The 17,523-nt window shown below is 37.3% G+C and overlaps 1 protein-coding gene across 1 annotated transcript in view; it reads left to right on the top strand.

Annotated features, from left to right (window-relative positions):
- The window catches only part of nrg3b (neuregulin 3b), a 124,174-nt gene that overhangs the window by 90,524 nt on the left and 16,127 nt on the right, over nt 1-17,523 (top strand). The window contains exon 3 of the mRNA XM_079475787.1: nt 16,791-16,864. Coding sequence (XP_079331913.1) covers nt 16,791-16,864 — 74 coding nt within the window. The remainder of the gene's footprint in view (nt 1-16,790; nt 16,865-17,523) is intronic.

Consider the following 17,523-nt stretch of genomic DNA (forward strand, 5'->3'; position numbering starts at 1 on the left):
TATAAAACAAACAGAGCCATTCCCTATGGAAAACAAAACATAAGGATAAATGTGGGTCAGCTGTCAAAACTATATTTACACACCAAGTAAACAAAAATTAAAGGCTGGCGCATTTGAAGAAATTAATAAGCCCCCAAAAATCAACATTTCCATAATTTACACACCCTGTTGCCGTTTTTTCAGTGAAACACACTCTGTTTGAACATGAGTCTCCTGCTCGAACCCTAGGGGATGGATGTTCGGTTCAGTACCCTACTGTACAGATCAAGTAAATAAATCAGTAAATGTATAAATGCCCCTGGATACATAGTTAATTTCAAATGTATTATTTGTGATAACACATCTGGCAAGGATGTATTTGTGGTTAAAAACCTGTAGATGTGATCTTACTTTAAGTATATTGTGATCTCTCGTCAGTAATGACCTATTAGACCTATTTCTTTTCACTAATTCTGATAAGTTTTTACGGTCATACAGGAATAAACGAAACAGGTTGGAGCCATTTGGATCTCAGACATTTCCTGCTGCTCTTTAAAGGCAAAACCGATCTGTTCTGTTGGGATTTTGTACAACTCCAGCCTCTGAAATGAAAAGAAGGCAAGAGGGATTTCCTTTATCTTTACACCTTGTTGTGTTCAGATTATCTTCACCTCTTGATGTGGAAATTGGTTAGTGTAGAAGAAGGTCACCTATCTATCACTTTATATTCCGCCGGCGCCATTGTTTAATGCTGGGATGGTGGGCTCGCGAACATGAGGCGGGTCACGTATTCGGGCTAATCTTGATTATGTTCCATACTCATGCTATGTGTTTGTTTGCTGGGTGCAATCAGATTTGATTTTCACAGACTGCTTCTCATTTTCAGAAGGACGTCAGTGATTAAGATTCCAGTGTATGCACTTATCAGGTTTATAAGCAAGCCGTGAAAGGAGAGACCTGATTGGAAATGCATACTTGAGCTGTATAGGATCAAATAAAGCTATTAGGTGGAACACTGTTGCCCCCGCCTGTAAGGTCTTTAATATGGTAGATTGTAAGAGAAAGAGAGATGTTATATGTAAATGACACATAACATAGGGAGAATAGTTCTCATTTTGTATTTAATATAAATAAATAGTGCAACAATGTTGAAATAAAACATGAATTGGTTTACAGTGTATTAAATACTAAATGCATAAAATGTAAATATGAATTAGTATCTGGTACGTCCCATCGTTACATTAATGACAGTGTTGGGAAGCATGGAATCCCCTTTCCAAAACCTGTTGAATGCTTGGCTTTGTTGACCTTTTGTATAAAGCAGTTAACATGGTCAAAACGAGAAAAGCTTACATTTGAATAGTGACCTAGAAATAGCAGAGCAGCAGCCACTGTCACTTGTAAGCTCGGCACAAAGTGGAGAACTACATCAGAGAAGCCCATTTAAGGAGCACTGACCCAATACATTGTTGGAATTCGATTTGGTTTAATAGAGCAATGGCACACTTTGAATTAAAAGCGCTGGATTTTGGACATAGGGCATATTAACATAACGCTTTCAATAGAAACTAAAAGGATGGTTTAATTGTGTTTTAATGAAATGCAAAGTTGCCTGTCTATCTGATTGCCGGTGGCCAGATGCTCTAATCAGATGTTTCCTCAATCTTCTCCAATTTGAGACCAGGGATTTGAAGAGAGTTGAGAATGAGGGGTTGGCTATAGTTTGGGACTAAATTATTGGTTCACATTCAAGTCAGCTTTATTTATATAGCGGTTTTTAAAATTTTCTTTGTTTACAAAGCAGCTGTACAAGAAAACATTGACTATAAGCAAAACATATAAGGTTATGCCAGTCAAATCAAGGTCAACTATCAGACCGTTCTTTTATGCAGTGTTAATTAATTTTTGTAAACGATAATTTCCTGTAGGGTACAGAAAAATGTTTGCTCCTATTTTCTCGGGATAACGTCAAGCCTACAAGAGCTCTAGAGCAATTTCTTGACCCTTTGCCCCTATATCACCATCTCTGTTAAAAAAATCTTGACACAGCAACATTTGCCAACCAGGCACACCACAATTTTGCAAATGTTATCTTGGGAACAAAAAACGTACTATCGGCGCGTGATCTTATATTCTTATTTACAGATTCTTTGTTGATGTCACTTTAAGGTGGGGTGTCCGATTTTGGAATTACCCTTGTTTAGACAAAGTCGGTCAGAGTACCAAAACAACCTTGTAGCCAATCAGCCGTAAGGTGCACAGGACGGACATTAGTCGAGCCGAGTGCTGATGAAAGCGAAAGATGGGGTCTGTTTTGGTGATTTGAACATCAACAACGTCTAAGAGACGGACACCATGCCTTTAAGGACTTCCTGAGTTAAAAGTCAAGGATAAATCTGTAAAAGAACTAGTTCTGTCAAATTCCAAAATAATTTTGTGTGTATATCATTTACATACACATGTTAGTGTGTATATAGATATTTATTGTTTATTATACACATATATGTATGTATGTGTATGTATTTGTAAATACATATAGAAATATACGCAACACACACATGTATTATATAAACACAAACAATTCTAATCATGATTAATTGATTTGACAGCACAAAATAAACTCACACATTATCACCATAAAGTTACATTTGAGTACATTTGCAAAACATTACTAGAATTATTACCATTGTGACTCAAGGTAAGGTGACCGTTTTAAATGGGTCATATGACACTGCTGAAACTAATATTATCATTTGTTTTAGATTTAATGCGTACACGTTTTAAGGTTAAAAAACGCTGTACTTTCGACATACTGTGCATGTTTGTATGTCCTCTTTGCCCCGCCTCTCTGAAACAAGTGGATTTATTATAAAAAAAATATTTCTCGCCCTTCTTGACTTAACCAGTGTTACGCCATCTCTCGTCGCCACTCAACAAAGACAATAAACCCCATTATAAACACGACATTTGTTGCCGCTAGTTGGAACAGGATTACTACTTATTATTAGGACTCATCTTGTCTTTTATCACGTTGTACGCATTTGCAGATCACACAAAGACACGACATGCGCTACAAACACATGACAAACTCAACTCGCGTTAGTCCATAACAAAGTATTTGACAATAAACATATTTACAGGCTGCAAATCTGAAGCGCCAGAATGTCCTTGCGAAGTTGTAATGGTTTTAACAAAAGCTTTCGTGCACAGCCGGCCTTGATCTCTCCCAGGTTCCTGAAGCAATCATTCGTGAAATGCGCTGCACACACTTGATTATTCGGATTGTACTGTTCTGGAAAAGCATTGTAAATAAAATGTAACCATTAGTTTTTTTAATTGTCCCATCTTCCGGAAAAACAAAAAAAGAGGCTTTCTTTTCGCAACTAAACACACAGCATCTCCAGGACATGGCTGTGGCGGCGACCATACAATGAGATTTACTAGTACGATCACATTACTTGCGTATACATTTTGGTGGTCTCAGTCAAGTCATACCACGAAATGACGTACATTTGTGGGGGTGTGGTTACACGAGGCGTTTCAGGCAGGTCTGTGTGAGCATTCGCTTTTAGATTTAGAAAGCACCTTTTGTTCCGATACTTTAATTTTAGCTATTTTACGTGTCTTATTCATGCACGGGCAACTTATAACACACCAAAGACACAGAAAAACACGTATTCGCGCCATTTGACCCTTTTAAACTGATTTGTTTACAGTACTTGCCCAATAACTTGAATTTTGTGCTAACCCTAGCTTCTTAAAATTCTAGGTTATTTGTTTATCTATTTCATATAATACTTCGATCTAATTTATCAAATAGTTTACACGATAAAAAACATGGACTATTTCCTCTAATAGTTTTTAAAAAGTAATAAGAAACCAAACCCTTTTCGTGAAAAGTGCCTCGCAGCCAATATTAAATTCTCCACTTTTTCTCCATTTCCAATAAGTCCTTAAATTAAATATGTGCTCTTGATAGTAAGCCCCTGTGTGTAGAATTAATTCTATAACCTGCCATCATAACACCGGCTTAGAATTCTGGACAAGATAATTCATTATACTGTAAAAAGAATACTTTGAAATTTACAGCAACTTGCTGGCAGCAATTGGCAAGTACGTTGCTGCAAAACAGTACATTCCACAGTATGCTGACTAAGTTTAATCACAGAAAACACTGTAATTCTTTATTACAGCAACAATCACAGTTTTGTAATTGCAATTAGAGTATTAGAATGCTGTGTTATTTATCACAGCAAATATTAGACTACTTTATCATGCATTACTGCATACATATTTGTTTACTGTGAAATAAAGACACCGCTTTTATCACAAAAATGACATTTATTGACTTTTTATTGACATTTCTCAATGCATAAAGGCATAAAAGTAGGCTGTTAACATTATTTATTTTGTAAATGTATTTTTTTATATTTTGTAAAATTAAAATGAGAAATGTATAAAACACAATCATTTAAAAATGATATAATATCCATTACATGTTTACAATAAAAACAATATTGTAAGATCTGTACAATATATCATTGAAAAAAAACATTATTTGAAACTGACTCTGGTCCTGTAAGTTTTTCCTGAACTGGAATCATTCTCCTGGACTGAAGTCTTCTTCCCTTCAGGAAAAGACAAAAGACATAGACTCATTATATTCAGTGATATTTAATCTGCAGAAGCTGCATCTGGTTTATTACACAGACTACCGGTATTTAATGCTGTTCAAGCTGTAACTGTATTTACACCACAACTCCATAATGTATATAAAAAAATATATTATTATACATTATGAAAAGATAAAAACAAAGTTGAAGTTGACTGCATTAAACTTCCATTGTAATAAATGAATCTGACTTACATCGTACCTGTTGTTTTTACAAGCAAGCGGTGACTCATCTACTTCAACTTCAGATTTTCCATTACGTTAATGCGGCATATCTATGACAGGTTGTAAGGCTAAGCGCTATAAATAACACACGTAAAAGATATATGCAGTGATCAGATGTATATAGACACTTTATTCACAATTCATTTTAATCAAAACAGTTGTAACACATTTATTTCTTCTATTCATGGGCATTCTATTTACTTTTATGTTGAATTTTGAGGACATTTCTTTGCCCAAAGCCCCGTTTTTCGCAGACATTGAATCTTATACAGATTATTAAATGTAAAACTCTTTAGGGTCTCACCTGTTAATGCGTTTTCTTTCAGCTCACACACAAATAGCATACACCCGGACACAATTCCGGCTTATTTTTTTATCCTACAGCCTTCGACAAACTGATCAATAAAATCTTGCCAGATAAGAAAAAATATCATTATATGCTCTAAGCGTTTATTTGTAGTAATATGCACACGCTAGCGTACCAGTTTAGCTCCCTGTATGTTCTGTCGCTATCTCTCCCTCTTAAAAGATACAACACACTGACAAATTGACAACAATGGCAACAAATAATGAGAAAAACAATGAGAAAAGCTCATGCTGTATACAGGTTCTACAGTAAGGATTTGATCATTTCACAGTAATAAAGCTGTGAAAGATTTTACGTTTTTAATAAGGATAAGAATGTCAGGCTTCCCCTGGTTTGCAATGCCTATCACTTGAAAAAATTCCTTCTTTTTTGTTCAATTTGTGTGGTGCAATGAAAGTCTGGAGGAGACAAAGTGCCTCCTCTGGAGCTGGGATGAGTTTCTCTGTGATGGGGCGTTACCTCTTTGTCACATCAGATGCAGGAAATGCGGAGGTAATGAACGGTGACAATGAGACACGGTGTCGCTCAGCCCACAAGATGCTAACAAGAAAAGTTGTTAGAAAGTGATGGGGTGACTAGATATCTACAACATTTACAGGAAACTAACTGCAAGGGGTACAGGCAGACGATGTATTAAAATAGATAATGTACATAAGATAAAATGGGAAGAATAAACATTGTAGTCTAGAGTGCTTGCCTTAGACAGTGGATTTCGTTAATGTTTTACAATTAGGCTGCATTTGTTAACATTAATAAATGCATTAAAGGTATACTTCACCCAAAAATGAAAATTCTATCATAATTTAGTCACCCTCAAGTTGTTCCAAATCTGTATAAATGTCTTTGTTCTGATGAACACAGAGAAAGATATTTGGAAGGATGCTTATAACCATACAGATATTGATCCCCCATTTCCCCCCATAGTAGGAGTTTGGTTATAAGCATTCTTCCAAATATCTTTCTCTGTGTTCACCAGAGCAAAGAAATGTATACAGATGTGGAACACCTCGTGAGTAAATGATGATGAGGTGAAGTATCCCTTTAATATACATATACTGTATTCCACAGTGATTCACCAAAAGTGGCAATGGGACATGTTTATATTGTTCATGTTTTATGTAATGCATTGATATTGTACATTTGTAATGGATAAACACACTGTTTTCCCCCAACGATCTTTAATTTCTTTAAAGAGATTGATACGGTAGAAGGATATTTACATATTATCACAGTATCTGATTTGTTTTATTGACAGACAGAATGCTTATTAGAGCACAATCATGAGTGTCAGCCGACATCATGACAATAGCCTCGAGCAGCAAACATTCAAAAGTGTGAAGATAACAGTGCCGCAAGACTCAAATGTAAACACACGCAAATAGCTCTTTGGCAGGGAGACAGACGGAATCTATAGCACATTCACAAATGAAAAATGAGTCACTGAGGCATATTTATGGATGGAAAGCTCATTAGAGCAAAATCGCGCTTGAAAAACTACCTCCCAAAATGCTCTTTGTTTCGCAACCTTAAAGATTAATGGTTGTCCTCGGCTGACAGTGATGCATACGTATTAACCGTACTTGTAAACACACCGATATTTTCATATTTATTCACAGATGGGTTTTCAGAATTAAAGCTAAGCGTAGGACAACTGTGAATTGCTATCGATTTCATTCTGATTTCATTACTTCAAAAGCCCGTCCCTTTCTTCCCTATAAGGAGAGGCGCCTGCTCTCAATATGCTCTGTGTGCAGGCATACGTGACCCATGACGCACGTGTGCCTTTCATGTTGTACCTGGAGAATTCTGCTGTGAATTATGTCACATAGACAGGTTATGGATTTTAGCCAAATCTAAGTTTTTAAAGCTTACATTCTCTTTTCCAAAAATCCCGTCCTTGACACACGGCTGTGGTTTTCAGTACAGATTGGTGACAAGCCTCTGGCTTTAGTCTCTGCAGCAGCTGTGGCTCAGGAAGCTTTAAGATGGCCGCCCTTCACTTCTGGTCCGGGGAGGTGGAGGAGAGAAGAAAACTGGCACATCTCTGTGAGGGAGGACCTTAATCCATCACCAGTAGATCTAGCAGAAGTGCCCTGAATCTGGCAAAGGAAACCCTCAATTTAATGCGTGTGTGTAATAGAAGCATAGCCATGTGTCTTATAGTTAGAGAACATATGGCCTAGTTTAGTGTGTGTGCGTGTGTGCGTGTGGAGAGGTTTAGCTATACCTGTTAGGGCCAAAGTTCTGAAAATGCCCTTAAATATTGGAAAATATGCTCAGAAAATGCCAAGTAATGTCTTCAGGTTTATATAAGGTTAGGTTTAGGGGATAGAAAATACTGTTTAAATACTGGTATGAAACCGTGTTTTTAGGTTTTTAATCAATCAGATGAACCGTGTCTTAGAAGTTTGGCTTTATTTATTTGGGCCAAATAGTTTTCGAATGTCCTCAAAAATTGTTGTGATGACATTTGTGTTGGTCATGTTTGATTTAAATAATATTATGTCAACAGGCTTTGTAAGAGTTAGAAGGTCCAGTGTATGAAATTTGCGTCCAGTCGTGAGATTGTGAATTTCAACCAATGGCTCATTCCACCCCTCCCTTTTGAAGCACTACGGTGGCTGACACAGGACAACGATGTCATCACAGTTTCACTTCTTTGCCGAAGGGGATTACGTATCTACGAAACGCGCTATTTAGAGCAGTTTGTCCCTTTAGGGCTACTGTAGAAACAACATGGCGACCCGCAGTGTATGTAGATGGAAATAGCTCATTCTAAGGTCAGAAAAAATAATGCTTCATTATGTAAGGTCTTATATATATTGCATTTCTGTCAAAAGATCTTCCAAAAAAAATACACATCAGACCTTTAACTCTAGGGTCTAATAAATATCATCTTCATTTTGAAACCATTACGTGTATAACAGTTCCTCATTAATATAACTTCAGGACTTTGTCTGTGTATGCCTAGCATGTCAGCAAGTCGCTGTCCCTCCGAGCACAATCTCATCCTCAATTATTTTAGCCCAGTCATCCTGAATGTAGTTGACAGGATTAACACTGCACAAACAAATGTCAGAATAACAAAAGTTGCTCACAAAGGCAACGTTGTCTTTATTTATGCTAAGTAGTTTGAAAATGCCAGTGAGCATCCGGTTTTTGGCAACAAGGTCACACGAAAAACACTCTGCAGTTGGCTGGATAAACAGAAGCATAGAAGCGTTGGGCCAGCCATGGAAATGTGAGGATTGTTTGATCAGGCAAAGATGCGAATGCTGATGGCTGCCAAAATCCAGCGCCCAAAGCTCTTGTGTTCTGTCATGCATGAGGGAACGCAATGCCTCTGAGCACCGGGTTTGTTAGCGGTGCCTGGATAATGTTTCTGATGTGATCAACAGACCTGCTACGTTGCCACTTAAAAAGGCAAAAAAATGTATAGTGTGTGTTAATGTGGTAAATCATTTGCCTTATTTTCTCTTATCTTTGTTTGATCCTCAGACCTTCATAAGAGCGGCTAATTACTGCACGAGAATCTCAAAAGTGGGGCTTTGGCCTGTTTAATAGACTAATACAGTATATTTCCCATCCAAGCAAAAAAAGGCCTCATTTTTAGATGAAACCCTGAGGAAATGCTTCAAACTCGACTCAGTAAAGTGGGTATCCCATGTGTAATCTGCATCTGCTTGTCCTCACTGAGACAGACATTTTCAGCTAAGACCCATGGATAGCAATGCATTTGTGTGCTGTTAATATTCCTGACTGAACCTAGATTCATCTCACCATGCCCCAGGCCATTTCCACTGTTCCGCATATTTTGCACATCAAAAGATGTGCACTGGTGGGGAAACTCAAAATTATCACCCCCAGACCTTTTGCTCCCTGCCACCCAGGGTTAGAGTGTGTCACTTTTGTTTAGGACTCTCAGTGGTGTTGTGCCACAGCGAGCATCACTCGTGAGAATGAGGAGGCTTAAGTGCTCTGAAACACCAGATTGGGGTGCTGTCACTAAACTCACAGAAACTTTCTGAACGTTCTTCAGGGAAATTCAAAGATGGTTGTGCACAGTTTGTATAGTGGAGTCCTTAAGCAATAAGGATAGAATAGAATAGAATAGAATAGAATAGAATAGAATAGAATAGAATAGAATAGAATAGAATAGAATAGAATAGATTTTAAAATATATAAATAGTTGTAAAAGACAGTGTTAATGCAGATTTGTAGCTTACAATGGTGTGAACCGTGTGGGGTGTGAAGTTTACAAATAAATTAAATAACAACAAATGAAATATCACGTCAACGGTTACATATCATGCCGAAACGTCTTACACTATGAATTATTAGCCACCTGTAATTTTCAGCCAAGCTGGCCCTGTTAGCTTGTGATACGATAGATTGGTGTTAACATATTGTTAACATATTGGGCTTCTTTATAAAACCTGTAATTCCGTTGAAGGCTTCCCAAGGGATGCTTGGCATGTTTGAATACATTGTTTCCTCTTTGTTTTATGAGAGAAAACATTAGCTTGACAGCAAATGTTTTTTGAGAAAATAGTTTAAAATAAATGTAAAGAGAAGTCCATCACATTGATAAGATCAGGCATTTGTTTATTTGATAAACCATGTGTTAAAGCAAAGATAACAATGCATTTAATTGCATCTTCAATGTGATAAATACAGCCTCTGGCACTCAAGAGTTCTATGAAATTCTGATAAATCTCAGATAAAAATCTTCAGTCTAATGAGAATGAATTAATAGAAAACTTGCTCTGTTCCCATGGGACAAAATGTGAATTCAGAGGGCAGGCAAACCTGTAATACGTGGTCAATCAAAAGCATTGATTTTTAAGAGGCACACTTGAAACCTTTGAATCTGTGCAATGATTGTCCATGTAAACGTTTTCGGCCATTGAGTGAGTCTTGAGAGTATTTAACTTTTTTTAGCAACCTCCACCATCTCGCTAGCAACAGTGCCCAGCTCCCTTGTTTTCGGATGCGTTTCCGTGGTTTTGTGGAATCTGGTGGGCACCAAACTCACGAACATGCCAAGTTACCATGGCGAACGTTACCTCAGAGATTTAAATCTCCCCATTGTATGCGACCTTCATCCACACATTGATTCCGTCAATGTCCACCTCTGTTCTTCTCTACAGGGAAATAGAAAATTAAATAAACGAGAATGATGAATACATCAAAGCGACTTGATTAAAAAGAAGGGGATTAACCAGATTAACCGGAGTCTATATATGTAATATTTTATATGAAGAGCGAGAGTGAGAAACGATAGGAAAGACAATATCGCAATTTAACGGAATTACACTTATTGCCCTGACTGCAGATGGGCCATGTAAATGATATTAAGGAGGATAAGCTTTTAAACACCTCTGAGAAAGACTGCCGCTCTCACGGCCTTAATTGTATTATCTCGCCATATCTGATGAGAAATGAGATATTCATGCTTTCATTGTAAAGAGACATACAGCCAAGCCAAAAGTGACGGCCCGGTTTTGCAGCGCTTTGGATCAAACTTAGACCACTTCATGTGGCGATTTACCTGAGAAAATTCATCAGGGCTGACCAGAGTGGGACCGCTATCTGGATTTCTCCCCACTGAAATCTGTACAAGAGCTCTCTATCTGTCTGACAGCAACGGTTTGGTGTTTGCTTGTGAAACGACAACAGAGCCCCTCTTTATTTACTGAACTGTGATCGGCCTTTTATCAGAGCCGCTCGGAGAGCACCTGCATCCGTGTCAGAACAGCGAAACGCACTCACATGTGAAGATGGCCTTCAATGTCTCTGACTTGTCCCTTTCTCTCCCTCCGTGTTCTAACACTGCCCTTCAAACGCTCACTGTTCCTCACACCAGTTGATGGGCTCCACAAGGACTATTTTGTTACGTGACGCTGCGCTTGCACTTATCTCGAACCGGCGCTCCACTTTCACAATGGCGCAGTCGAGAGAACTCTCGGTTGAATATTTGCACATCCTCAAGTTAAAGCTTAAGAGGGAATTATCTGCTCACACGTGATTACCATTTGAATAGGTTTATTTTCGAGTCTTGCTTTTGTGGTTTTAAAAAGCATGTGAAAGGTGGAAAACTCTTAGTTTGACAAAAGCTCAAGGAAAATGTATGGCTTTTGAAAGGAGACTCATTTATCTTTCTCTGTTTTTCTTGTTTGTGTAGGTGGGTCATTTGTGTACGTGGGTCGAAACAGAAAGGGATTTTAGACAGTTTGTTTGACCAAATACATCAATATGTGTTAATAAGTCTCATAGATTTCGAGCTTAGTTAATACATTTAATTTATGTTGGCTAATTGGTATTAGTTTGATGGTTTCATACGTCTGGTATTTAAAGTAGAAATGTAGATTTTCTATAAAAAATTGTTGTTATAAGACCCACTTTGTGTAAGGTGCTTTCTAAACTTAGACTTTTAATAAACCAAAAACAGATTTAATTAAACACTGATGAACATTAATTCTTTTTGTTGGTGGTCTTATTTTTCTAATGTTTGATTGCCCAAAATTTATGATAAAGTAAATTTCTATTTGTCATAAAGTGCCACAACCCCCTATATTTCGAGAAATATCCATATTTAGTTTCGGTGTAAGTTGTTTATTATCTAAATTCGTGGTAACAGGGATAATCATTTTTAAATGGTCCCTTACTTTCAAATTTAATAAACGTAAATGTTACTTTAATTTGTCTGGTTCATGTTCAATTCAATTCAATTTTATTTATATAGCGCTTTTCACAATTTGCATTGTTCCAAAGCAGCTTTACAGGGGAAAAACGAAAAACCCAAGAAAGGGTAAAACACACTACATGGTGTGTTATATAATAAATAAAATTATTCTAGTAAATAATATCTAATGTCAGCATCTCCTGGTGGTTTATTAAGCATATTTGCTTTAAGTGAATGCTTGGCTGAAAAGATGTGTCTTTAATCTAGATTTAAATTGGGCGAGTGTGTCTGATCCTCGAATAGTGTCAGGAAGGCTATTCCAGAGTTTAGGTGCTACGTATGAGAAAGCTCGGCCCCCTTTGGTGGATTTAGATATTCTAGGTATTATCAAAAGGTGTTTAGAAAAATGTATTGAATCACTTTTAAAGAATGTTCTATATTCATTTCAAGTACATGAAGCTCAAATGTAAAAGCACGGCGCTAAAGCAACACCAAGGTCGCATTTTTGATTCCCAGAAGACATACAAGCTGATTAAAACTATTGAATGCCCAGTAACTTACTTTGGCGAAAAAGAGTCAGTTAACTGCATAAATATAAATTTAATGTATTTGTTTATGTTTTTTGCTTTTAGTAATGTATCTTTAATGTATTTTATGTTTTCTTTACTTGTTAGAGAGCTAGTTTAGTCACTGAATTTTAACTGCACTTTGCAAGGTTGTGTCACATACAAACATCCCGAATGGTGAAGTGGGCATCAGTCAGTGTCATTCCACAAATAAATCACTCTTTTTTTCAATGCTGCCTCCTCCCTCCACCCTAAACCAGGCAGCCCTGAGAGATATGACTATGTTTTGGGTGGCTGATAGCGCCATGTTTTTCTTCAACAGCACTTTTTGACAGGAATGCAGAGCTAGGAACAATTGAATGAAGATTGTTTCCAATACCGGCCTCTATATTCATCAATATTTGAGATAGGTGTCAGGATCAGATTTGACCATTAGCAGGAAACATTGTCGCAAGATCTTGAGATCTTGAAGAGAGACAGGATCTTTGAGATGTGCAATATGTGGGTGTGTGATTGTGGGTATTTGTGTTGGTATAGATAGCACCGACATGCAAGCTATGAGCTCAGTCTGTTATGTAGGTGTTGTTTGAAAAGGAGTAAAGTATACCACCACTCACATCCCACTCACAAGCACGCGTTCTTTAACAAACAAAGCACACCTGCTTATTTAAAACTTACATCCAACAACTAAAGATGAAATGTCATTTGGGTGCCAGCAGCATCGCCAAATAGAGTTGAAATATAACTCATGTTGTTCATTGAGTGGGTAAACAGAAAGTCCCGCCCCAAATCGTGACACAAACCGTGCTGTCAGGCGGGAGAATACAAGCTTTTAACAGGATGCATAAGTAACATAAAATTCATAAATATGCATATGTGCAAATGACTAATGCACTATATCTTAGTTTTCTATGAATGTCTGAAGGATTTGAGCATGAACCTGTTCCTTGAGTTCAACTTACAAACTCAATGATCTTGTCACATCAGCAACAGCTCACTGAAGAGAAAGATAGTCACTTACATTTGGCTCTGTTTTACACTTAAAGGTACCCGATGGCTTAAGAAGATGTAGAATATAGCGTGCATGTTATTTGCACATTTTTACTTAAATGGTGTTAAATGTAACATTCATTTATACCCAAATCTTGAGTTCCCACGTGTGTCTTTGCATTTAAAGGTCCAGTGTTTTTTTTGTGGCATCTTGTAGTGAGGTTGCGTATTTACAGAACGTGCATAGTTTTTGATTTTATATTGCATTTCTGTCAATAGATCCTCAAAAATAATACACATAGACCTTTAAAAGAATAACCCGCTCAGTTTTTAGAATTAGTATTGTACAATATGGGGTGAGTAAATGATGACAGAATTTAATTTTTTAAGTGAACTTTCCCTTTAAACTAAGACACTTTTAAGTATTTTACTTTGGTCAAAATGACACACTTATGCTTTAATTAACAAGCTAGCTTGTAGTCAAATGCAGGTCCTGCTCATTGCCTTGGATTCCTTGAGGGGGATATATATCCTCTCTCTTCCTCTCGCTCGCTCTCTCTCTCTCTCTTACTGAAATGTAACCAATCAATGATTCTAGGCTACATGTCCTTGAGTGATAATGAAAGCTCATGAAGGTAGATGCTGAAATTTACAATGTGGTTTCCTCTGTAGACACCTGGATCGTCATAAAACAAACATGTGTATTGACTTTTCTTATTCCTTTCCTCACATGAACAATGATGCATCAAATCATTTGCCATTTTTGTTTTCGTTTTCGTTTCACACTCATAAAAGGTGTAACGTACCGTCTAGCTGAAAAGGGGGAAATAGGAGAAACAAACAAACAGAATGTCGACAGACACGGCCGTCATCGTGCCGTCAGTATGTGAGTCAGTGTTAACCAGGCGGTGAGCAAAGGCTGCAGGGAGGCGGATGAGACTCACCTGCTTTCCTAACTGTAATTACAGTCTAACTCTGTGTTTCTCCCTTTTGCAGTCGTTCCTCAGCCTGTTCTCGTTCTGTTTCACAAACCTCAATCGTACTTCTCTAAATCAGAGAGAACACATACACACAAATGTGAGAGAGTCTTGGCAGCTGTCACACTACTGCAGAAGAAACCGGGTGAAGCAACATCAATTCAGTCAGCGAGGTTAATCTTGTTAAAGGGGCGGTTCATCGGAAAATGAATTTTCATTCGTCATTTATTCACCTTTATGTTGCTTTAAAGCTGTGTGAGTTTCTTTTGTGTTAAGATAAAAATATCTGAAGATTGGGGACTGGAGCTATCGATTTATTGAAAAGAGCAAAGTCAAAAGAATAATTTATTTGCTTTTGCTCGCTTATGAATGAACCAGGGCAAATGTCAAGATTTTCTGTAAATAATGACTTTCTGGGATTTTCATGGAACATATATACTTGTGATATGTGTACATGCAATGCCATGCAATACTTAAGGGATAATCCATGGCTAGCCTTGCATTAAAGGATTTTAATACATGACGTGGAGGCCAAGAACCACCCTAAGCGAAGCAGAGGCTGTTATTGATGTTTAACGGTAGTTTTTGTTCACCAGTTAACTTCTAAACTGTCTGGAACTACAGTTTTAATGCACACCTTTCTGTTTTAATGCACACCTTCCAGCCAATCAGAATCAAGTATTCAAGCAGACCATGGTATAATACAAATATAAGGAATGGACCGTTTTATCCGACGCACACACATGGCCCTATAATATAACACTTTATTTTATATTTAATTCATATTAATTTTTATAAATATTTTCTTGTATATCAATTGTATTATATTAAATTTAAACTACTAAACAGATACTAATTCCTCTTTTTAGATCTTCCGGAAGTTTGGGCCACTTAACATCTGTTTATGTTGTTCTAGCTGAAACCGTCTATTAATAGAGTAAATGATGTACTATGCTGTTTGGTGTTGTTGTTGAAATTTAAAGCTTCAGTCCCCATTTATTGTACGGATAAGAGCAACCACAGTCTTCAAAATGTGTTGTTTTCTGTTCAGTTGCATAGGTTTGAAAGACGAAGTAGGGTAAATGATAGCAGAGAATTGTTATTTTCGGATATACTATTCCTTTAATGGTTTATTTGGAGGTTTTGAGCCCGCATGCCTGTTTTTCTTTTGCGAGCCATCATTATGATGGTATGCTTTGTCAAAATGATGTTAGCGTTATGCACAGGAGAGACACGATCACAGAATTGGGCAATTTTCAGCAAAGCAAATAAAAAGGCTCGATGCTGCTGGTAAACGCAGATGAGTCTGTGCTCAGAGAATCTGTAGTTTGTTTTACTTACATGCACAAAAAGAGAGAGAGAACGGCTGTCGGTTTAAGAGATAAACAACAAAAGCAAAGCACAAAGAAAGGGGGCGAGGGAAAGATTGGGAGAGAGAAAATAGCAGGTGTGGAAAATCCCTTGTACAGGTTTGGCTGGAGGGAAGCTGGTTGTCCCTGTGTTTTGTATACATAGGCTCATATCGGTACTTTAGTAAAATCACCCAAAATCTCTCAGTAAGAGTGCTGTAAAATGTTTGCTTCTTTTCCATGTGGCCTCATAGCTCAGAGATGTGACATTAATGTTAGGACTGTGTTATCTGTGCAAGTGCAGGCTGCTGAGATCTTGCCAGACCCGCCCAGACGTCACTATTTTTCCTGGTTGTATCATTTTCTTTTTCTGCATGGGGTTAATTTATAACAGTTCTGTGTTCATTTCTAATGTTGTGCCTCTCTGTGACAATGACATAATGATGGATAGCCACATCAGTGCAGTTTTATAATGGTTGTTGAGAAATACCAGATCTGTACTCCAGCATGGGTGGATCACGTGACCTGTCAAGCAGCGACATGAGTACCCTGCAGAGTGACAGGCAGTGCTGTACCTCGGCTAAAGTTGTTTTAAACTAATGGCTTTAAATTCATACTTTTATTTTTTATTACATAAGCAGTTTTTATGACCACATATCATACCACAATTCATGTCACGGGGTAGAACCAGGGGTAGAAGTGAAAAATAAGTAACATAAAAAAGTAAACTTTTTTAAATGAACAGCTTATCACAGCACAGGAAATATATACTAACCCAATATATATTATAAGTGCTTCATTTAAACGAATAGATTTGTTCAATGTAGTTTTTTTGTAAATTATGTTACATATTTACATATAATATAGTAATGTAATGTAATATTCAAATATAAACAATAAAAATAAGATGTACAAATGTTGAAATACAAGGCAGTATGTATTAATTTCATAAAATGTTTGACATTGTTTCTTTTTTGCAGGTGTAAAGAGGGCTACCGCGGACTTCGTTGTGATCAGTTTGTCCCAAAAACAGACTCCATCTTGTCAGACCCAAGTATGTGTTCTTCTTATAGCATTCTTTCTGACTTTTCTTAAAATGATGATACGTATAAACACAAAGTTATTAAGCCTTACATTCCTTAAGTCTTTTTCTTGAAAAACGCCTCATGCATACAGCAAACCTCTCTGAACTCTCTAGAGAGAACATCGTTTATTTTCTACTCTCAGTTTTAGAAGATTCTAGCATCAGGTGAGTCTCTTAGCATCCAGGGCTAAGAGTTCTCCACCAATTTCTCACAACCACATATTGCTTAAGTAGTTAATTATACCTCTCTGTGTAAGTGCTGAAATTGGCGTCACCCTTACAATACCACACTCTCGAGAATACCGGCTTGCGCAGTTAATCAGAAAGCATTTGCATATGCTATTTTCTCCAAAGGAAAGCTGATCTCTAACTCCTTTAGTGCCGAATTGTTTTTAGACTAACAAATATAGTGCATAACCAGTTCAAATTTACTGTGTAGCGCACAATGCGAGTAAATCATTTCGCCGAGGTTCAAAGCAGCAACAAAATGTTATCGAATGGCTATTTTTCACAAAGAGTACATTTCCCCTGCCACCAGAAAAGCTCGGAGTCCCTGAATGAAACTAATTGCTTTGCTAATTTTAGGTTAGTGCTAAAACCATTAGCCGTTTCTGTGTTAGATGAGCCTC

This window comes from Barbatula barbatula (genome assembly GCF_947034865.1).
Source record: "Barbatula barbatula genome assembly, chromosome: 16".
Classification (NCBI taxonomy): domain Eukaryota; kingdom Metazoa; phylum Chordata; class Actinopteri; order Cypriniformes; family Nemacheilidae; genus Barbatula; species Barbatula barbatula.